At 36.0% G+C, this 24,462-nt stretch overlaps 1 protein-coding gene across 1 annotated transcript in view; it reads right to left on the reverse strand.

Annotated features, from left to right (window-relative positions):
- SNTG2 (syntrophin gamma 2) overlaps positions 1 to 24,462 on the reverse strand; it is a 139,416-nt gene that overhangs the window by 42,891 nt on the left and 72,063 nt on the right. The window contains exons 11-12 of the mRNA XM_052701721.1: positions 19,941 to 20,070; positions 12,594 to 12,632 (exon numbers count right to left, since the gene is read on the reverse strand). Of these exons, the coding sequence (XP_052557681.1) occupies positions 12,594 to 12,632; positions 19,941 to 20,070 (169 nt within the window). The remainder of the gene's footprint in view (positions 1 to 12,593; positions 12,633 to 19,940; positions 20,071 to 24,462) is intronic.

Genomic DNA, 24,462 nt, shown 5'->3' on the forward strand with positions numbered 1-24,462 from the left:
CACTAATTGTCTTACGGTGTTTATATACGTTTTATCTCATGATAGTGATTTATATTCTGCTGGAATTAAATGTCAACTTCATCAATTAAAGAAGTTTTCTCTAACAGTATTACAATATGTTTCTTTATATTTCAGACAGATTAATCTTAAGAAAACATAAAATTAAGTAGGAGCACAGCCTTCCTTTCTGAGGGAAATGCAAATTTCTGAAGGAATAATGCCATATTGTGGCATTAGAATATAATGAATGTAATTTCTCATGAAAAATGACAACCTAAATGTACACAAAATGAAAGCTGAAGTGTTTAAGAGGAGCATATTACCCTTGAAACAGGTTACCCTAGATCGACCAACCTGGATATTTAGCTACTGCTGAAATCTTTTCTCATTTTCAATTAAGGATACACTTATGAAAAATACAAAAATACAGGGGCAGAAATATCGTAACGCTTGTGAATATTCTGACTCTATGGAACACTGCTGGAAGTCAGTGGAAATAAAGACTGGAAAAAGTATTCATTAAATCACATGAAAGCCTCAGCATTTGTTCTATGGATACATTATAAAACAAAAACAAAACCAATAACTAAAACAAACAAACAAAAAAAAACAACTCCAAACAACTCAAAAATGCATTTTTTATTGAAAATTTGGTGTGTGTATATGCAGCTACTGCTATTAGAGCAAAAAAAGTTGAAAAAATGATAGGGAACAATTAACAGTATAGAAATACATTCACAGTTTTGTATCACATATTTCACGATTTCACATATTTATTTTTCTAGTTATTTATTATATCGAACTAATAGCTTTTAGGTATCAAATTGTTTAGGAATAATAATATAGATCAATATGTTGATTATGACTGTGTCTACTATACTCTTCTGAGCTCCAATGTTAATGTTTTAAAAAGTTCTACGAAATAACATGATAAATATAACACTCTTTACAATTCTCACTTTGCTATTGTGTAAATCCAGTAACTCTCATCAGAATGTTGCCTCTGTACTAGTCAGTAAAGGTTTAGTAACAATAAAGGTTTAGTAACAAAATGTTCAGATACTTTAACATTTTAGCAAAATATGCCCCGGTATCACTGATAAATCACTCCAAACTATAAGAAATCACAGAATCAGAATTGCATGGGTTGGAAGGGACCTCCAGAGATCATCGTGTCCATCCCCCCTGCCAAAGCAGGTTCCCTAAACCAGGTCGCACAGGTAGGCGTCCAGGCAGGTCTTGAACATCTCCAGAGAAGGAGACTCCACCACCTCCCTGGGCAGCCTGTTCCAGTGCTCCGTCACCTCACTGTAAAGAAGTTCTTGCGCACATTTGTGCAGAACTTCCTATGCTGCAGTTTCCGGCCGTTTCCCCTTGTCCTGTCTCCACTCACTGCTGAAAACAGTTCGGCCTCACCACTCTGCCCCCCACACCTTAGATATTTATAGACCTGGATCAGGTCCCCTCTCAGTTTTCTTCTCTCAAGGCTGAACAGACCCAGTTCACTCAGCCTTTCCTCATAGGAGAGATGCTCCAGGCCCTTCACCATCTTCATGGCCCTCCACTGGACTCTTTCCAAAAGATCCCTGTCTTTTTTGTACTGGGGAGCCCAGAACTGGATGCAGTACTCCAGATGAGGCCTTACCAGGGCAGAGTAGAGGGGGAGGATCACCTCCCTCGACCTGCTGGCCACGCTCTTTTTAATGCACCCCAGGATGCCATTGGCCCTTTTGGCCACAAGGGCACACTGCTGGCTCAATGGCCAACCTGTCGTCCACCAGGACACCCAGGTCCCTCTCTGCAGAGCTCCCCTCCAGCAGGTCATCCCCCAACCTGTATTGGTGCATGCAATTATTCCTCCCCAGATGCAAGACTCTACACTTGCTTCTGTTAAACCTCATCCGTTTTTTTTCTGCCCAGCTCTCCAGCCTGTCCAGGTCTTGCTGAATTGCAGCATGGCCTTCAGGCGCGTCAGCCAATCCTCCCAGCTTCATTCTATCATCAAACTTGCTGAGGGTGGCCACTATCCCCTCATCAAGGTCATTGATGAAGATGTTGAACAAGACTGGACCCAGCACTGACCCCTTAGGAACACCGCTGGTTACAGGTCTCAAACCAGACTCTGCACTGCCAACAACGACCCTCTGTGCTCTGCCAGTTAAATATTGCTTTTATCATCATGATAATATAATATGAAATAATCCTGAGAATCCTGAGAAAAAACAACTGTGTCCAAATCGCAGGATCCAAACAATACGTTATTCTCCTTTACATGCTGAAATTCATGATTGCTGACTTGCAAATGCATGCAATTCATTAATCTGTATAACTACTAAATAATTTACTGACTACATTGAGAAATAACAGATTTAGCTCACTATTGTTTTTCATTTATCATTATCATCACTGCCATCAGAATCATCATCTTTTAAAACAGCATTTGCAAAAGAATTCCACAGTGTCAAATATAAAAACATAGTCGTGGATAAAGTCTTCAGCTTGACCAGGCCATTCAACAAGCACCAATATTAAACCAATTACATGACTCATATTGAAAAATATAATGATATATCTAGCAACAAGCCAAAAATTTACATTTTATGGACTAGATCAGAATTTCTTAGAAGTTCTTAGCTGAAACTCAGGGCAGGATGGTATCTGAAAACTGCAACTCCATTTGTCAGGTGTATTTTCACTTCAAACTGTGTGTCATTTTCTGTTACTGAAAATAAAATTTTTAACTTGATTCATCTAGTTGACAGGAACCAAAACTTGGCCTGTAAGCATAGTTCTTATGTACCAACCGTAATGCAAAAATCAACCATAACCTTCTTTTGACTTTCTTACACTTAGAGAAAGGGTACTGAATTTCTCTAACTTGAAGTAAAAGATTTCTTTGCAATGAACATGTTCTTTTTGCCAAAATTTTCCATCTATGAAATGGGAATATCCTTTACTTACTTTATAGATTTTGTATGAAGACTCTGTTACTCTTGTATTCTTATCTATGACTGCAAGACGTTGGTAGCAGTGCCAAACATTATAGCCATGATTTAGTGTAGCACTTAATCTTCTATGTAATTCTCTTGAAAATGTATTTAGCTATCAACACAGAATGCATTTTTTTATTAGCTGCAGACATACTTTTGGGCATGTGCTCTAAGTTTTTTGCTGAAATGGAACTGCATTATTATTTTTATTAGTCACACAATACTGTGATCAGTCTTCCTGCAATAGATCAGAATCAGCTTTAAAGTTGATTCTTCACATGAAAGAGGTGGTTTTCTTAGCTACTAACATCCATAAAGTGAATGTTAAGCTGTCCCAAGGGTCGCTTGTAGAATCTCTTTCAACCTCAGACAAAAATGAATAATACAATAAATAATACAATAACACATCCTCTGAATTAGATTCTGGGAGAATTCAACCTTTTTCCGAGGGAAAGATTCACCGAACTATTACAACATTCTAATATTGTATTTAACTTCTCATTCATCTAAATTCTTATGAAAAAATACATCAGTATGGAATAAGGTAACCTATACTTCCTCAAAAACTAAACACTACTACTTCAGTTACATTTCAAATACATTGCTCTCTATTTAGTCTGCTTAGTGGAAACAACTTACAAAACTTCAGTTTCAGGAAGAACTTATATAAAAATAAAAAAAACAGCAAACAATGTATGATCAAAACAAACATTATACTAGAACCATTAAAAACATTGAGAACTTTCTTTGTTTCTAAATGTCATTATAATTCCCAAGAAATATCAGAAAATGATCAACAGTTCTTCACTCTTTATTCCCTTAGGAACCTTTACTGAGCTTTGTCCTCATAGCTTGTGGAAGAAGGAAATAATTATATACTTCATAGTAGAAATAAGAAAAAAACAGCCTGCTAATTTGTGTCTTACAAAAGAAAATAAATATATATATACACAAAAACAGGATGTGCTACTGCTCAATGTTATTTTAAAAGAATAAAACACCCATAAAAAATCTTTTAAATTACAAGATTGAAAAAGACAATAGAAAAGATACTAAGCAGTTTAGGTTTTTCTTCCTACTGAATATAAAATACAGGAATATGACAAAACAGAAAATTAAAATGGAGAGAACAAAACAAAAGCACACTATACAGGTATATGAAGGGGAAAACATGGTAAAAATATCTGGGAGGAAAAAAAACATAAAGAAGATACCAAATGTATGCTTGCCCCATCCCTGGAGGTGTTCAAGGCTAGACTGGATGGGGCTCTGGGCAGCCTGGTCTAGTAGTAGATATGGAGGTTGGCAGCCCTGCATGTGGTAGGGGGTTGGAGTTTGTGGTTCCTTCCAACCCAAACCATTCTATGATTCCATGATAAGAAGAAAAAAAAAAGTTTTTAAAATTAAAGAAGGAAAATAGAATTTCCTTTATCATAATCAGTGTTTGCTTAACTTCTGCATACATATATATATTTTTAAAAATGCATTTTTTTCAAATGGAAATACACACACAAAAAAAGTTCTGTTATTTGGACTGAATTCTGACATTGGAATTTTCAGTGAGTAATTAGGCATTATACTATGAACTATACCATTCTCAGGACAACTTTCACCATTCTATTTCCATACTACATAATCAATTTAAGACTACTATCTGATTCTGTATGGAAAATTACGCACAGATCATCAACGTATTATCAAGTTTCTACTGTGATCTAATATGAATAAGAAAAGCTCCTGTAGAAACAAAATGAACAACAGCACTCATTATGAGGAGACTTAACAAGTCAGTAACAAAATGTAATCCAATTCTAGCAGATAAATGGAACTTTATGCTTATTATTTTCCTACAGCAATAAGACATCTCAATGCAGTAATGACTGCAAACTTAATGTGTTACATTTAATAAATCCATCAGTACCTTTTGTATATAGTACTTATTGTTAAATTGTTACAAAAGACAAATGAAGCCTAACAGTCAAGAGGGAAATAAAGAAAGTCAAGTAGATCTCTGATGTATGAAAAGTCAAAACAGATGGGTACACTTGTATTATTAAAGTGAGATAAGAACCTACTACAGATGCCAGCTTGGCCTGCAGATCAAGAATCAGTGTTGTTCTCTGATGCATCACAAAACAATACAAAACTAAGAAAGCAAAGACAAGTACATCTTGAGATAACTTAGTGAATTGTTTATAGTCTTTTTGAAAACAAGTGGTAGAGCTTGTTTTGAAAAGATCACATACTGGAGTGATGACTCCTAGTCACATGCAGTATCCCCCAGAGCTCGGTACTGGGGCTTCTATTTAACATCTTGATCATTATGATCTTGATGAGGAGATTGAGTGCACCATCAGGAAGTTTGCAGTCGACACCAAGTAGGGAGGGAGTGTTGATTTAGCAGATGGTTGTTATTCAGGGTAGTATGTTTAGGTCATGGTTGGACTTGATGATCTTTAAGGTCTTTTCCAGCCTGAGTGATTCTATGATTCTGTAGAGGGAAGAAAAGCTAATAGATTTCCTGAATCTCTATGACCTTCTCTATCTGTCTTTCACATACATAAAGATGATTCAGAGTCTTATGTGTAGTGATAATTATTTTACATCTTTACTTGTTTTAATAAGGAGGCAGCGAGTCTTGGGGCTGATGACACTAACTATATTCATAATAGTCTTCTTGCTCAGGTTAGGATCCAGAACACCAAGTTCACTCCTGAATGCAATAAATGGCATTTGAAAAAAATTCTTTCTGAGCACTACAGACAGTGGTAAACCAATAATATATGTACTATAGCTCCGAGCAATAGTGGCCCAACTACTGATCTGAGTTCTGTGGCCCTTCTACAGTGCACAGTTGCCTGTCATGTGACAGGAATGCCTGGTGAAAAGCAGGCAGCATGCAAATCAGTTTCCATGACTAAATATCAGTTGTATCTGTCCTGTGAGCAGATGTGAAAAAACAAAATACATATCTCTACTCAGTTGAAAATATTAATCTATTAGCCTTCTGTCAGACATCAAAATAGCTCTGTTAGAGCCCAGATTTTTCTCTTTGACAATATATAAGGGTCTTTCTGGAAAGAGGAGCCACACAGAATTACAGAACAGTTTTAGTCTGAGAGGGGTCTCTGGAGGTCATTATCCTCAGGAGTCCAATATCCTGTTTTGTAGCCAATGTAAATAAGTTTGCTCAGCAACATGTTCATTTGAGTTTTAATTATCAACTTATAAAACATATAATTTATGGCATAATAATTAATATGATTTGTTTTTTAATATCAAACAAAGATAGAGATTCCATAGCCTCTCTGAGCAACTTAGTCTGGCGTTTGATGAAATTACCAGAAGTTTCAGTACTTGAGCACATTCACACCTCTTTCTGGGAGATTGTATTTGTTTAAATACTTAGTGATCTAGATAGGAAAACATTTGAGTTCTCTCATTGAATCTAGAGATCAAGAAAATGGCTATCAGCAAAACAAGACCCAGATTTTTAAAATCTGTTAGATCCAATTATAAATCCTTTTCCTTTCAGTTCAGTCACTTAAATTTTATGTCTGTGATATCAAACTGCTGAAGTTTTATCTTGACCTCTTAATACTGTACTTTCCCCCTAACTTTTCTTGTTAGTTCTTCCGGTTTAGTTTGTCATTTTTACATCATTTCACAGAGTATTTCTGCAATTAGAATTAATTTTACGTGAATCGGAACATTCTTTTACCTAATTAGATTTCATTCTTTATTCATGCTGCCCAATAGTTCCTTTTCTCACTTCAAAAGCAACATTCATATCTCAGCAATGTGTGGTCAAATCTTATTTAACTATCATGATCCTCCTTATTCTGTATTAGCAGATTTCCAGTTCTGTTTGCATTCTTGTATTATACTAAATCAGTAGGACTATTTGTGTAGCAGGAACTATCTAAACTAATTAAAAATGGAAAGTTCATGTTCTCATGCTTTTGGTCCTATTTTTCTATTTTGTATCTTAACATATTACAACAACTAAAAAGTATACCTAAAAAGCTATTCCCTTCCTCACCAAATACTCAAACTGTTTCTTCTGCCATTTTGGAAAAGGAAAAAAAACTTTGAAAACACAGGTACTGCAAAAGTGTCTTCAAAGAAGAAAACTGATGAAAATATAGTCTTAGGTTCCTTTTACATGTTAAACAATGAAATAACAGTTCTACTTAAAAATCTGTTAAAATAATCTTAATTGGAGAATCATTCAGAAGGAGGACTGAACTGATAGTGTTAATCCAGTGAAATAGTTTTGTAGTTCTATAATATTACTTGGATAAGCAATGGGTTCTAAAAGCTGCAAAGAGCATACTCCAAGTTTTTCTGACAATCCACAAGACATACTCTAGTCTTTCTGACAAGGCATAAAGCAGAAAAATACAATAAAAAGGAGAATAAAGAACAATTGCAATTTTTCTTTAACAAATTCCAACAGCTAAGGAAGACAGCTTAACTAGAGAAAATGACTTCTGACTGAAGCCAGAACTATATTGTACTACACACTGCCAGAGAAATCACAGAAAAAGCTAAATGTTGGAAGAAGTAGTCTTCATTAGGGTAAGAAGCACTACTGACATGCACTTTTTTGAACATTTCAACTTAAATAGGAGTACATTTCCTTCACTGAATCTATTCTACATTTTTTAGAATCCAATGTTTAGAAATTTCACAATTTCAAAGAAAAAATTAAGATAAACTATTTCATTAACACAACACACACCAAATGGAAAATGTAAACACTGTGGAAACTGAGAAACGTGTGTACTGTAGACAATGTGTCACACTCCATGAAATAAGTTCAGAAACACAGTTGTATAATTTCTTGATTTGTTCTGGAAAGTCTGGCAAATTTTGCCTACCTTTTCATCTACAGCAAGCTTCTCTCAAAAATAAGCAAAATAATTATTTACCCCACAAAGGTACTACATAATAGCGAACTGATAGGTTAAAAAGTTCAAGTGCTTTGAAGTGGTACTTACATATTAGAATAAGTTGTATTTTCAGTGAAAGAGAAGAGGTCCACGAAAAATCTTTGAAGCAGATCAAGAGAATTTCACTAGAATTCTCTTGCACAGCTGACCTCCCGTGCAAAAGAAGTTAAAACAGCCACCAAGGAACATCTCAATTGTACTTTAAGTGGTTACTTTATGCTTGAAAGAATTTAGTTCTGCTGTCATTTTACAGTTGCAAATTACAAAATTGTCTGTAAGAATCTAACTTCTCCAGACTAACAATTCAGACTTACTAATTTTATGAGCATATGCTACACTTTTAATTACAAGAGTATATGTAGGGTTCCTTTTAACTTGCAGCATGAAACCAAGAGAAAATGTTCATGGCATACCTGGGACAACAGTTAACAAGGAGGAATAACGGGAAAACGCTCCATATTTGAAAATCTCTTTACTCAGAATTAAGACCACATAGCATTAAAAACAGAGGGGAAAAGAGGCTTCTGATAAATGCAGTACATTACTTCTTCAAAATGCAAAGCCAATGATCTCCAGTAAAAGTAATTGCATAATTTCTCTAGGGTTTTGTTAGCTTTACGAATGATAAGAAAATCTCTTCCTTATGTCTAACATGAATTGCTTGCTGTAAATATATCAGACTAATTTTTTACCCTATCAAATTATTATTAGATATAAAATCATTTACTATACACAAAAATTCAAATATTTTGTTCTGGGTTAATTAGAAAAAAACTAAAATTTCTTAAGTTCAAAACTATGGAAAAGCCACTGTGATCCAGAATACGTAGCTTGTGTGGCATAATTCTGAGGAAGACTGTTAAGCAAAACAGACCTGGCTGGCCTGAAAGGGTCAAACAGGGAACATACAGCCCCTCCTGAAAGGGAAGGACTGCCACGTGAAACATGCAGCCCCTCCTGAAAGGGAAGGACTGCCATGTGAAACTGGCAAGCATAAGTTACAGCTTCTTCGTTCCATGACCAAGAGCAGAACGTGTTCTGTGGAGAGAACACCTTTTGATCACTGTACTGACCATAATCCACAAAGAGCTAATTAAGTAATGATGTATTGCTGTCAGCTGCATGAATGTTATCTGATTTAAGTATTGTATACTCCTGTAGCTAAAAGATATAAAAACTCTATAACAACAATAAACTTTGCTTCTTGTGCCACCAGAGCCTAAGCCCGTCTGTCCCAGGCGTCTTGAGCTGGTCTCCGTCATAATTCCTTGCCTTTTGTACTTGCTATCACTAAGCATTAAGTTAACACTCCTGAAAATTTCATTTATATCTCTGTGCTCTGTTCTTTAAGTATCAAAACCCCATTTCTTTCAGTGTTTCCATGGATAAGCTCTGGTCAGTATTTTCAGTATATCATCACATGCAGTTTACCTGCCAAGGCCCTACAACAAAACAACTTGCTTGTCTTGAAGTCATTTAGTACATACAGCCTTGAATGCTTACCTCTTTTTCCAAAGCCACAATGGAGACATGGTTGTGGAAGATGGCCAGCCTGGACTGACATTAAACTGACAAGGTAATACCTTGGGAAACTGTTGGACATTGCAGACAGAACAAGGGGAAAATCGCCTGGCTGCTCAAGCCCATGGCTAATAATAATGGGATAAACTAACAGGCCAGATAGATGAGTAACATGTTTTAGGAATTCTTCTGGGTAAACAATGTCAAAATACAGTAAAAAAGAGTACAAGCTAATAAACAGTGGAGGTGGTATCACAGTTTGTAGTTGAAATACCCAAAGAAATGAGAAAAAAAACATAAAAAATAAGGACCAATGAATATATTAAAATTTAAACAGACTTTGACCAGCCTTTCTTATATCTCCAGGCCTCAAAAGAATAAACATCATCAAAAATTTCCTCATAGTGTAACTTGAGATTTAGTAATTTTTGTTTGTACTAATTGCAGTAACCATCTGTTGCAGTGACCTTTTAAGGTCAGCTTAAAAGCCTTTTAAGAAGGCTGACTTCCGATGCACTGCGTAGAAGACAAACATTTGTCTTTGCCTTTTTCTAACAGGTAAGTTTTGTTACCGATCTATCTCTTGCTGAGGCATCTTAATCTATGTCCTCTAGTCTTTCCTTGTCACATGTTGTGCTTTCATATATGTTGTTTCCAGATTTCTTTTTTTGTATAATTTCTGCCAGAGGTCAAGAGCAAGCTCATGGTTTAGACAATTGTCTCTTTATTTACTGAAGACATTTTAGAAATATCAAAATTAAAAAAATTATCCAAACTCCTGTTGGTTCAATTAATGCACAACTGCATCCATTGCAGGTCTTGACTCTGGTTGTGAAGGCCAGTGAATAGTTCTGGTGAAGTAATTCTGCGGTGAAAATATTGGACTCTTCCAGTGCTCTAAATTATTGACTTCTATAAATACTGAAAACCTTATAATCACTACAAAAGAGAAAATGAAAATACACACAGAGAGAGTTCACCTTTTCCTCCATCTGCAAAAATTGAAACAAACAAGGCAAAAGACATCATAGGAAACAGTGAAAATCTGTTTTATACCATAAAGACTATATTGTCCTAGTTAATATTTGATCAATATTTTCCTATTTCTACCAAGAAGAAACTATGCTTCTATTAGTTTTAAAAAGGTTAAAAAGAAACAGCAAATGAAATTTAAAAAACTACTCTCATAAGTAGTTTTTCTGTACTAAGAATCACCTAATTTACTGTTTCATAAAAGGCACACAGCAATCCAGCAATGTGTCTCTTACAAAATTGAGTCCCCATTCTAATTGCCTGCTGATAACACAGAATCAAGTGGTTTCAAGTCTCTAGAGAACTGTCATAAATTGCATTAGGCAGAATCAAAAGTTACAGTACTTGGAAAATGGTGACTGTAAACATGCTTCATACTCAATAAAATAATGCACAACCTGGCTCAGCCCCCCTTTCTTCTGAGATCTACAGAGGTTATACAGCCACTTGGAGCCACAGCTTTAGCTGTGCTACTTACCAAATAACTTAAATTTTTATAATACCTGTATACCTGTTAATACTTGTACTTGCAGACAAACTGGCACAACACAGGCTGGGGTGACTCTCCATACAAGGGAATAACCCAATGTTTGTTTCTGTCAGTCCTGTCTCAAATATTCAAGCCTGACATTAAAGTTCTGATTCTATTTTGTTATTCTCATACTCTGCACAGAAAAATTGAGATAAGTATTAAATTAATTTTAGGCACTTACTGTAGATACCAACCTAGGAGGTTTCTCTTCTAATGATGAAAGGAAAGACAGAAAAAAAGTTTCCTATAAGGAATAATTTAAAGAAGCAGTACCAAGTTCCTCATATGAATAACTCTGGAAGGGGATAATTTTCTGCACTGAGCGCCAGCTTATGGAGACTAACCTGCTAATTCAGGAAATCAAATGTCAGGCTGTATGACTGTCCTCAATATTTTTTAAAAAACAAGGAATTGTCATTTCATATTCAATACTTTTTCCCCTACCTTTCGTAATCAACAGTTTTTCATATGGACTTGATTAATATTTAAAAACCATGGCAAAGAGATCAATTAAATGCTTCCTTTTTATACAATGTAGTATTTATTTTGGTTTGGGGACAATTGCTGGCTATCTGCCATGCACAGAATTAAAGAGTGCATTTTTTTTTTCAGGTGCATTTTTTTTCGAATACTGACACAATTATAAGAAAATAACATCATGTGTAAGAACATGTCAATAGTTAAATATTTCTAATAGCTTCTAGAAAAGTATGTAAGTTTACAAGTACATTTTACAAATGACAAATCAGTGACATATAAAAGAACATTCAATCTGCCATGCTAGTAACAATTATTTATTTATTCCCAGTAAGAAGCATTTTTGACTCAGTTTTTAATATCTGCAATAAAATTCTATAATAAATTACTCTAGCAAGACATTAAATATGGAAGATACTTTGCATCATTTTCAGTTTTTAATCCATAAACCAGCATTTTTTAGAAAGTGCAAGGATTGGGCTCTTTCTTCCTGAGTAATGGTTTAATGCCAGACTGATGATGTGAAAGCACATATAAAGTGAAAATTTCCAATAAAACCTTCAAAGTGTTTCCCAAACTTACAGGATTAACCTGAAAAAATGCTAAAATTATGTTTTACATAGAAAAAGAAAAAGATCTGAAGTAAGAAGGCTTCCCAGTTTGATACATTCATTTGAGACTTCAGGACATTTGGCTAGCAGGAGCAGAAGAAATATCTCACCAGGCTGATCTTTAGAAGTCCCAGACAAAGGATGATGGCAAATATGCCATCTGCACAATATGACATGTTCAAAGCAGATTAGATCCATAACTTCTTAGCTAACTGTGCACTATGTGAGATTTAAGCACACGCTTAACTTGTCAGACTCACTGTGATTATACTACACACAAACACACTCGGTGCTTTCCAAGGTACAGTTGTAAGTTACACTGTACCCCTCTGTCATGTATATACATCATGTACTAAGTAGAATTTAATTCAGAACTTAAAACCATAGAAAACTTTCAGTGTTTGCTAATGGCTTACTGCAAATTTTGCAACTTAGCAATCATCAGAAAATGTGGATAACATAATGAAAGTCTTACCTGGTCTGAGGGAGAAGAGCATTTATTTGCCATTTTCATCTATAGAACAGAGAAGCAGAACACACAGTTATTAATAAACTGATGTAAAGTGTTTCTGTGATGCAGCTAGCACTGAGACAGTTACTAAACACTGCATTCACTTCCAAATAATAAGAAATTTAAAAATTCCATGTATAAATACTACATTATTGCTAAGTTTATAAAACAAAAGACTCAAAAGTTTTCATAAAATCCTTAATAAAGATATGCATTTTTGAATTTAAGTTTTGCACTCTGTGTAAAAATATTATACTGTACACACCTTACTTAAAGCATAAGACATGATTAGAGATGAAACAAACATTACTTAGAATTTCCTCTTAGTTTACCATTCAGTATAAATTACTTATCTTTCTTCTTGTTTGCTGTTCAGATTAGAGTTAGTCTGATTTTAGATTTTCTTTGGCAGATACCATTTGCAGAGATGAGTGGTGGGCAAACCCTGGCAGATACTCTCTGATATTAGTAAGTATACTAACAGTATGGAATCTAAAAAGAGCACTTAATTAGTGGAAATATACATTCCTCTACATGCAGGGATAAAGACTGCAAGAACTGGAAAGATGATGAGTACCTCCAGTGACATTGTTGGCCTATGTTATAAACGGTGAAAGGTTTATGATAAATACCAAAAACTACAATTATGCATGGGAAAAGCTACAATCGATACAGGAAAAGAGCAGAAGAAATCCAGAATCTTGTCTTGTATCCTGGCAATAGTAGATCTGTAAGATGAAATCTGGGGATAAGCAGAGCATGTTTGCAGTCATGTAGTTCTCAGCCTTCTTGCTTCCTTGTTCCATCAGGAGGAGGTTAAAAATAGGAAAAGCAATAACACTTAAGGGTGAAGATAAAGACAGTTTAATAAGCAAAGGAAAAGGAAAAAAAAGAAGTGATCCAAAGGCAATCTCTCAGTGTCTGCTACAAGCAACCAGATGTCCAATTAGTCTCCCAGCAGTTATGGAAGAAAAACCACCCATCTTTTCCCACTAACCCATACTTATTGCTGAGCACAACATTGACATTGATGGTATGGAATATCTCCTTCATCAGTGTAAGTTAGCTGTTCCAGCTATGACCCTTCACAGCTTCTTGCCCACTCCTTACTGAGGGTGGTTCAGATTGAGAAAAAGATAAATCCTTGATGCCCTAAAGGCACTGACTAGCACCAGCCAAAACACTGATATCAACACAGATTTAGCCACAAATGCAAATCACTGCACCATGAGGGCTGCAATGAAGAAAGTTAATTCCATCCAATCCGTGTCCTGAAAATATGCATGGAAGCAGCCAACAAGCTTTGTGTTACAACTAATTGCAGAGGTTTCAGGATGTGCCAGGGTTTGCTGGAATTCTTGTGGGCTCTCTGAAGCTGTTTAACTTGTTTATCGATAAAATAACAATATACTGACCATGAGACTGTTGCTTATTTGGTTTTCACAAAGTACCATTGTGGAATGTAATGATATATACGTACACATGCACATATAACTAATAGATGGTGATAGGAAGCAGTTATTTTGCATAGAGTGCAAAGTGGGAAGTGGGGCCTCTGGCATGGCTCCTCGCAGCTCTCACACACAGCTCTGACCACAGCAGCTCAAGCCATGGTCCTGCATGGACTTGGAGCCCTGGGGAGAGGAAAAGGTAGAAGAGCTTCTTGGTGCTCTCAGGGCCCCGACAGTATCAAAACAGTGGGAACTCAAGAACCACACTCTGTTATGTGAGTATTTGCATAGGACATAAGGAAAAGACACCTGAAACACTGTAACATCAGTAAGAATACCATAAAACAATGCTCAACTTCAGCTACAGGTGATCTCCAGTGCTTCAGAAACAAACATATGCACAAAGTAACTACACAGGAGTCAAGCTACACACACAGAAAATATTATTTCCTTGTAAGTCAACTCAAAGACATCATAAATATTACAATAATATAAACCAGTGCAGATAATCAGAACTAGTGGAGATCATATCTCTTTCATCCTCCTCTACGGTTCAGTCAAATTACTTCAGCACTCAATGTAACAGGAAGAATTTTGCTACTTTGCTTTTTATTTTACTATGTTCCAATAAGCCTGGAAACCTAAGTATGAGACAGGACATGCAGTTTTACTGGTGAGTGAAGGAAGAGCATTCTCATCATCAGTCCAGATTCCTTCTGGTACAGGAAGCAATGCTTCCTATTCCACAGTGTTTCACTGCACAGCCTTAGCTCATTCCCTATTCAAAGCAGGGATGGCTGCAGCCCTAATGTAACTGAGGGGAGCAGAAAGATCTTCTGCATCACGTTACATCAGGAGGAAAGAAAAGTATGCACTTTCCACTTTGCAAGGCAGCAGGTGCTCTCTATATCCCTGCACAGCTGATGCACTTAGACAGGAATACAAATGGAATAGGCAACACATTGCAGGGACTGCATGAGTTTTCAGCACTGCAGTGTAATAACTGGAAACATCAGGAGAGGCAAAAACCAAAACCTTGGATCTTCAAAGACAGCAGGCAACTTGGAAGCATTAAGCAACTGTAATTACTACACTGTTTTAAATGAATACATACAGAGCAGGAATGGAATGGGGATGAAATCACTCAGAACTACATACCTACGTCTAAATATCTCCCAGGTAGGGATTTATCTCACTATTGACAATGTTAAAAATAATAATAATAATTTTACATCTGATATACTATCTTTCTAGTCAGCAAAGAGAGAGACAAAGATCTTGACAGGTACCTATTTCTTCTTTTTTGCCTCTAAAAGGGTTGTACACAATTGCTTACTGTTTGTCTAAATTTAGGTGATGAAATTCCTATCCTTATTGACTTCCCTTTATAGTCTCAATGGTTTGATAAGTAGCACCTTCAAACACGATTTTCTGAATTTAAAATTAAAAAAAAAAAAAAGGCACCAAGAAAAAAGTATCACATTTTCATCCCATCAGTAAGACTGTTTGTAGTACTACTGAGACAGTCAAATTTTTATGTTGCTTCCTGTGTATTATAGACATTCAAGGATTTTATTTCCATCTGTATTTATCACACATATTATGTGTGTATGTTTAATGAAAGGAAGCCATCTGCCCTCTTTCTTTTTATATGTAAGTTCAAAACTCATAATTCTTAAGTCAGAAATTTCTCTGTACAGTGAGTGTATCACTTATATACACCTGCACATTTAGGCATAGCAGAAAGTGTTTAAATACTAAAACACGTGTATTAAAAGAGGCAAATATTCCTGTCTTCAAACCAAATTTTAAATTTCTACCATCCTCCAGTGAAGCTGCTGGAATTATTTACAAAAACCATAAATACTGCTCACAGTGGCACAACTGTGTCTTAACTCACTCTCTTACCTGCTTGTAAATTACTCATCTATTTGTGATTAACATACTGAAAAATAACAGCTTTAAAATATGCTGAAAAAATAGAAAAAAAACTTGAGAAAGTAATAAATATAGTAAGTCTTTTTAATGCAAATGAACTGACAGCATTAAATTTAGAATCATAGAATCACCAAGGTTGGAAAAGACCTACAAGATCATCCAGTCCAACCGTCCACCAAACACCAATATTTCCCACTAAACCATGCTCCTCCACACAACATCTAAATGTTCTTGAATACCTCCAGGGTTGGTGACTCTACCACCTCCCCAGGCAGCCCATTCCAGCATCTGACCACTTTTTTGGAAAAGGTATTTCTTTTTTTAGGTGGCTTTTTTTTTTTTTCTGTTTGAAAATAAATAAATAAATAAATAAATAAAAAATTAAGATCCATGAGTAAAGCTTTATTTGTTGAATAGCTGGCTACCCGAATGGTGCAAAGCAGAGGGAGAACTTATTCTAAAGAACTCATGTAAAAATCATCCCCAGCTCAGCACTGCCACTTCATCCTACAAAGAACCTTCTAAGTAAGCAAATAAGAACTGGAGTGAGAAGCAGATGCAGACTAAGTTGTCTCCTGTGCTTTTGAATTTGGCAGTTTCTGTTTTCAATCTCCCCTCAGTTTCTTCAACTATACCTCCTCCTGCGAGAAAAGAGGTGCATGAAGAAATAAATATGAGGTTCTGATTCACTGAAGGTAAATGTGGAAAGCTTGGGGAATACTGAGAAGCTTGGGGATTGAAACACAAATGGCCATGATGGGGAAGATTCACGTGGGTGTAACAGCAAGTGAAATACAAGAATACGAACAGACTGGTGAATAATTTGAGGCAAGGGTTCTCAGCAAAAAGCAATCCACTGCTTGTATTACTGTTATCGGGAGATTTCCCTAGCTGAATGTACAAGGCATTGATCAATAAGCAGGGCTGGAAAGACACCCTTACCTCTTTCACTGTGTTGTAACATTCCCCGTGCTTCTGCGTTTTATAAGAACTATCTATCTCACAGCTTAGTACCAGAATCATTATTTCTCATCTACTGATTAACTCTTACTAGGTATGCTAGCATCCTGGGGTAGCAACCTTATGCAGCAATGACTCTCCACATCTTCATTATTGAAAGACAATTTCTCCTTTCTATTTTATCCCCAGATAGCTTGCCTTTGCAAAGAAGTTAGATGTTTTAATACTTCAAAAGAGTAGTCTGACATTAGCAGAAGTGTCATGTTTCGGTAGTTATTTTTATACTGCCTACAATAAGGTTGTCTTCTGGCATAACCGGGAGGTCTGACAGAGAGCTAGCTGTTGTTGAACAAGACTGCTAAGTGGCAAAGTGGCAAAATAAATTATATAGAGAAAAGCGTGGCATGAAAGAGAGGGTGCCTGGCACTATGAGCAATTTAAGAACTAAAATTCAAAACGAAATTATTCAAAATGGTATGCAAAAGTACATGATGAATGTATATAAAAGAGTAGCATTAACAGGCATAACTGAATTAAGAATGATTAAGCTGCAGGCAGACTGGATCAAGTAATGAAATGAATATTAGCAAAATCTAAAAATGAGAAGAAGTAAAATAGAAGAATAGAAAACATTGTTTAAATACTTAGCAATAGAACTAGTAAGAACACTGGCATTCTTTATGCCAACAGTATCAGTGAGAAGGTCCATTGTGATTGAGCATTAAGCAAATAATTCATGTGAAGATATAAAGGCATGGGACAATAAAAATTTTTTAAGTATTTGGAAAACAATTGAATTCAATGTCGGCAAAATAAATAAATTAACTTTTAAGTAGATAAGGGATAATGTGAAGTAGTTTTTCAACAGGTAGTGATTCTCTTCAAGGACTACAGGATAGATGTAGAAGGAAAAAGGTAGGAGGAACTTCAGACTTCTGAACGATGATAACAGCAGTAACATTTTGTGAAATGATAACAGTGAGGTAATAAAAAGCATCCAGAAGACTAGAAGACTATTCCAAGGGCCTTGCCCTTTTTGCTGTGGTGTCAAACACTCTGTGTCCCTTGCCCCTTAGAGGTGGGGAGCAGACTCTTGCTGTATTTTGCTATACACTTAAGGTGCACTCCAATCTCATCTTCTTGGTATTAAAAAAAGTAGTTTGCAATGAAATAGATACTGTTATGCTATTACACCTCTTGTTTTGATTATTAGTAATTAAAACAGCACAATGTGCAGACCAGTCCAGTCACAGCACAGGCTACACATGTGACAGAGCCTGTCAAGCGCTAAATTGAAGAAATTTACTCTTTTCTAATGTGATTTGTACAGACTTTATATCTGACTGAGAACAGTGAATGCATTAATTTTTCAAGTTTGAAAAGAAACACACACAACAGCTTTCTTCCCTGAATGGCCACTTAGAAGAACACTAGGTGGACTACTTTGTTTACACAATTCATTATTGTGATAGATAATTGAGAGGACCAAGAAAAATACTCAGTATAAAAAAGAGTATTGTTGCTGACAGGTTGCAAAACCATTAAGATATTGTGTCAGGACACACTCTACTGGGCATAGCACATTAGGAAAATAACAGACCATTCCCATAATAAAATCTGCTTATAGCTGCTTTTTACTGATTTATTTACCTATATCCTTAAAGTAGCATTTTCTCACTTTAGAAAGTGAAAGAAACAGAAATGTGATTAGGAACTATAGTCTGGAATTGCTCTAAAAATATTCCCGTATAATTTAGAATAGCAGAATTATCAAATACCAATATCTATAATTTATAAAGAACATATGACAAGCAACTGTATTTGATTTTGTCAAATATATTGACTCAGTAATTGAATGTTAAAAAATAATTAATTTAATTAAAAAACTATTTTGGTCAAATGTGATTACAGGTAACTTTAGAAGACCAGAAAAATAACTTCTATTTATAATCTGGTTTGACCAAAGATTTATATTGAAACCCAATAAAAATTATACAGAATATAATTTAAAGAACTAAGCAACAATTACTCTAGAATAAAAAGTATCAACTAAAGATATCTACTCTATCAGATCATCTAGGCAAAATTACAGTCTGAGCACATCTGGAAAAAAAAAAAAAAAGAAAAAAAAAAAAAAGACTAAAAACAGGCATGGAGAGCTGCACACTTCCTTTCTCATCATTGATTTCTACCATTTCAGAAAGACTGAAATATATTTCCAATATAGAACATGCTTGAGTTGCCTGTTTAACTCTATAATTCATTCCAGGATCTTCAATAATTTCCAGTTGTTCTTCCTTGAAATAATAATGTCCTGTCCAAATAATGATTTTCTGTTTCTCCAGGGATGATTTAATACTTATGCTTGCAACAGTAAATGCCACATATAAATTTACAGCCTTAACTTACACCAGGATAAGCACCCTTAGGCTTTTGCAGAGAAGGATGAAATAATGCAATTTTAAATAACACAACTAGAAAACTTACAGAGGTAAAAATACCATCTCCCAGTAAGCCACTATAAGTCGCACTTCATTAGCTTCTATTCTATTCCAGCTACTAGCTAGAATTTCCACACACCTATTTCAAAATCAATACTCATTTTAAGAATATTTTAATTACAAAAATATAAACACAAACTATTTGGCCATTTCTAAAGCTCTGTGAAATGACTAGGAAGGATCCATATTTTTCCTTAAAAAGGCTTTAAAATCATAGTTAAAATCTGAATTTTTTACTGTTATTTGTTTTAACATAACACTGCAAGTCTTGAAAACTTCTTACTACTTCTGATTGATCAGACAACCACTTCCTGGTGTTTAATTTGTCCTTTTCCTTCCCATTAGAACACATTTTATATGTTTATATGTTGTATCTTACATGTGAATTGTTTTCTGCCCTTGGAAAATTAGATATAATTTTACAACATCACAGACAAGAAAATATGCAGAAAGTAACATACATTTTGCAGTGTCAAATCACTGATGTTAGTTGATATTGCTCTCAGCCAGTCAGCACTCTCCTGGGCTGTATAAAACTGAAGTATCCCAGTACTAACTCCATCGAGTGCCAGCACTTCAAATGCATTAGATCTGCAGTAAGAAGAAATATATCCATAAAGGAAGATATGTCAGTTTTCTGAAACTGTCCAATATTTCTCAGTGTCTACAATATCTTAACAACTTCTGAAAAGTCTTGAGGTTTGAATTTACAAATAAAATAAAGGCAACAAAAAGAAGGATAATAATGGACAGTATCAGGAGCAACACATACAATAAAAGCTTTATCTGTACAAGCATCTATATGTGCTGATTATTTACTTCCCTTAAGTACATAGACTACATTTATTATTTCTGAACATAGGGTATTGTAGTCAATAAGTATGCATTAGATCTTTTTGAACAAACATAAACATTATTGAAACCAAAATGCTTTTTCCTCTTTATTGTGTTTTGGTTTCATTTGCTAGTAGCATATATGCTGCAGCAAACTGCCTTCTCCAGTTTTAATGTCTATGATTGCTATATTTGCTATATAAAAATCTAAGCAACATTTCCTTTAAATTCTTTTACGATACAGAAATTTAAAGATTGTACTCAAAAAATTCTTTAAATCATTTTTGAATGTAAGAAACTTTCTCTTAACAGCATGTACATACGCTAAGATCCAATTGCATTTTATTCAATTTTTATGCGTACTTTCTGTATTTACAACAACTTTGTTCTGCAGATGCCAATATCTTCCTTACTGTCTGCAGTATATTCAATACTATGCATCTATCTCTGAAATCCCACACATCTGGATGTTGGTGGAATGCATTTTCACATACTAAGACTATTAAAACTTTCAGAAGGAACAACACAAGTTTATTGGGTGGTAGCATGGAAGTACACCATTCTTCAAAATGTATGACATGCAATAGTTTCATCAATTAAACTTCAGAAAGCTCCACAGGTGACTTCAGTGCCCGTGGGTGTCATGATAATTAGATTTCATTTATATCCTTTTATAGAATCACAGAATATCCTGAGTTGGAAAGATCTGTAAGGATCATCAAGACCAATTCTGGGCTCGACACAAGACCATCTCAAAATCAGGCCATACGTCTGAGAGCGGTCTCTAGACAGTCCTTGATCTCCTGTAGCTCAAGGCTGTGACCATTAATATAGGGAACCTGCCTACTACCATCTGGTTGAAAAACCTCTCCCTAGTCCCCACCTGACCCTCCCCTGACACAGCTCCATGCTGTTCCATCAGGTCCCATCATTGTCACACAGTCCACATCACTGTGCACAGCTCAGCGCTATCTCTCTGCTCCCTGTGAGAAGTTCGGGCCATCATGAGGCCTCCCCTCAGCCTGCTTTGCTCTGGGCTAAACAAACCAAGGGACTTCAGACCCTTGTCATATGTCTTCCTTTCTAGACCCTTCCCCACCTTTGTAGCCCTCCTTTGAACACTGCCTAAGAGTTTCATTTTCTTGTAGCGTAGCACCCAAGCCTGCAAATGGTACACAAGGTGAGGAAACATCAGTGCAGTGTAGGGCAGGACAATCCCTTTCCTCACCTGGCTGACAATGTCATGCTCAATGCACCCCAGGAAATGGTTAGCCTTTCTGCCTGCCTAAGCACACTGTTGACTCATATTCAGATTACTGTTGACCAAGATCCCTTTCAGCAGGGCTGCTCTCTAGCATCTTATCTACCAACTTGTACTTATAGCCACTGTTGTGCTTAAGTATCTGCTGAATTTACACAGTTGATGTATTTATATTTATGTGCTATACTGCTTTATTTTTGGAGCTAAACTAGAAGTAAACAAACTTGAATCAAGAGCACTATTAAGTTGCAGGGTTATTTAACCTGTGATTCTCTTATCTAAGGTGAAGTCCTCTACTATTTAATTTATAATAAACATCAGCAAAAGCATTCAAAGTGACACAGAGTGGTTAACAAGCAGTTACTCACTCATGACTTACTGAAGGAGTTATTAAACTAACATTCATAATAGAGTTCTGACAATGAATGCGAAGAATTAAAACTACACGCTTGCTGAAAACAGTAATATAAAATACCCAGCATATACAATATTAACAAGACCCCAAATTCTAATAGACACATATATACATCAGCTGATATACTTTATTGTTAAAGTATAAATTGGTATGCTTGCAGCGAGCAAAAAGTCCTTTGTCTGCAGGATTAAATCCATAACAGCTGATTCCCTTGTCTTCCTTTCATGATAGAATTATCATGGTATCTACTAAGACTTGACAGCAATGGCACAATTCTATGTCACTTTCATTTCAGCAGATCTGTTTCGCCACTTTGGAAAGAAAGAAAAGGTCAAAACAAATCCTTATATTGTCTTCAGGTGAATAATTGCCTCTTAAGAATACAGTTCCCTTTATCTAAAGCTCTCAAGAAGATCCCAACAGTGCAGTAATGGAAGTACTTACGGTATGATCTCTTCAACATCTGTCTGAGATGGGAGATCTATCTTTGCCTGTGCACTGATAAACAGAGGAGCTCGGAAACAAACTATCTACTGCCATAAAAGGAAGCCATTCACAATGCCTTCTTTAGATAATATTCTTACAAAAAGGCAGAACAATCCAGAGCACTTAACAGAGGCAAAAAAGCAGTCATTTCTCCACTGAATCCACAGGGTCCCCAGATAATAACTTAGTTTCAAAAGATGCATAGAAGTATGAAATGTGAATTCCTTATCCCAGTGGCACAAAGTTATACAAGTTACTGATGAAATGAATTCTTAGGAGAACGACAAATGCAGCTAACACAAGCAATCATGTAAAAATCATGTTTGAAATAAAAATCGCTAGTCCCCGAGCAGACCACAAACTGCATACAATATTTTAGATGCATGTATTTCAGATGCGACCTCACGAACAAAACGCAGAGGGGAACAGCAAGTCCCTTGACCTGCTGATTTTGTTATTAACTGCAGCCCCATTTGTGGCTACCATTCATCACTGAAAACACGTACAGTTGACTCATGCTGTAACCTGATTCTGTTGTGCTGATGGTCACATAGTGTGGTGCAGGAGACTGGGGCCTGTGGGTCCCCTGCTGATCCCACTGTGCTGACCAAGGCAGAAAACTGCTTTTAGCAAAAACCAGTTCTTCTGAAGCAAGCAAATGAAATGGAGACACCTGCTAGACACCAGTGCTAGCAATACAGTGGTTTTGCTCTCAAATTTGCTCAACTTTACTGTGACTATTTCTTGTTTTCTATTACAATTGTTTCTCTCTACAAAACCATTATGTATTGCTGTATGTAACTGCAACTTTTCAGACACTGTGGTCTGAAAAGTGTACTGTATAAAAAGCAACAAGTAAAATCAAACATCGAAAGTAAAACAAAAGCTGAACAAAATGATGAATTTTTTGTTTCCACTTTAAATGAAACAAATGATAAATAATGCAATCACCAAGACAGCACTGGAATTCAGGAGGTAATGAATTCTAGAGGCTTAAATACCACGCTTTTCTCCATTTCATCAAAACAAACATGGAAAAAACAAGTGACCAGTAAACACCTACTCTGGTTAAATGACAACAGCAAGAATTCCACTGAGTACCAACTAATAGGTTTGGGATGTCTCAGGATACAATAAAGGTGCATCATGAAATGACGTGGTTTTTTTTTTTTGTTTTGGTGTTTTCTTTTTGAGATCTCAAAGCCATCTTAAAACACAGATCAGGGAAATTCCCATGTCTTCTATTCCTCCTGTTATTGTACTATTGGTGAGGGGTCAATATTGGTGAGGGGACACTATTGGTGAGGGGTCTGGAGCACAGGCCTTATGAGGAATGGCCGAAGTAGCTGGGATTGTTCAGTCTGGAGAAAAGGAGGCTCAGGGGAGACCTTATTGCTCTCTATAACTACCTGAAGGGAGGCTGTAGTGAGCTGGGGGTCGGCCTCTTCTCTTGTGTAACTGGTGATAGGACTAAAGGGAATGGCTTCAAGCTGCATCAGGGGAGATTTGGGCTGGAAGTTAGGAAATACTACTTCTCTGAAAGAGTGGTCAGGCACTGGAATGGACTGCCCAGGGAGGTGGTGGAGTCACCGACCCTGGAGGTTTTCAAGGAACATTTGGATTTTGTGTTGAGGGACATGGTTTAGTGAGAACTATTGAAACTAGAACCAGAAATTAATGGACTGGAGTTCTTAAAGCCTGATAGTTTGAAACAGCAGAAAATGAATACTGAGTATAACTTACATACAACTATATATAGGGCTAGCAGGCTACAAATCTGAAACTGCAAATACCAGCAACCACAAAATACAGGGAAAAAGCACGCAATGGAAATCAGAAATGTAGGCAGTAATTTCTCTGTCCTCTTACACCGATTGTCATTTCAAATACACAATTAATGATACTAACAAGAATTTACCCAACTTTGAAGTCACTACCAAAGCTTATGGAACTCTTCCCTGCATGAAGCACAATACAAAATCTTTCA

This window comes from Tympanuchus pallidicinctus, unplaced genomic scaffold, assembly GCF_026119805.1.
Source record: "Tympanuchus pallidicinctus isolate F22 unplaced genomic scaffold, pur_lepc_1.0 scaffold1, whole genome shotgun sequence".
Lineage (NCBI taxonomy): Eukaryota > Metazoa > Chordata > Aves > Galliformes > Phasianidae > Tympanuchus > Tympanuchus pallidicinctus.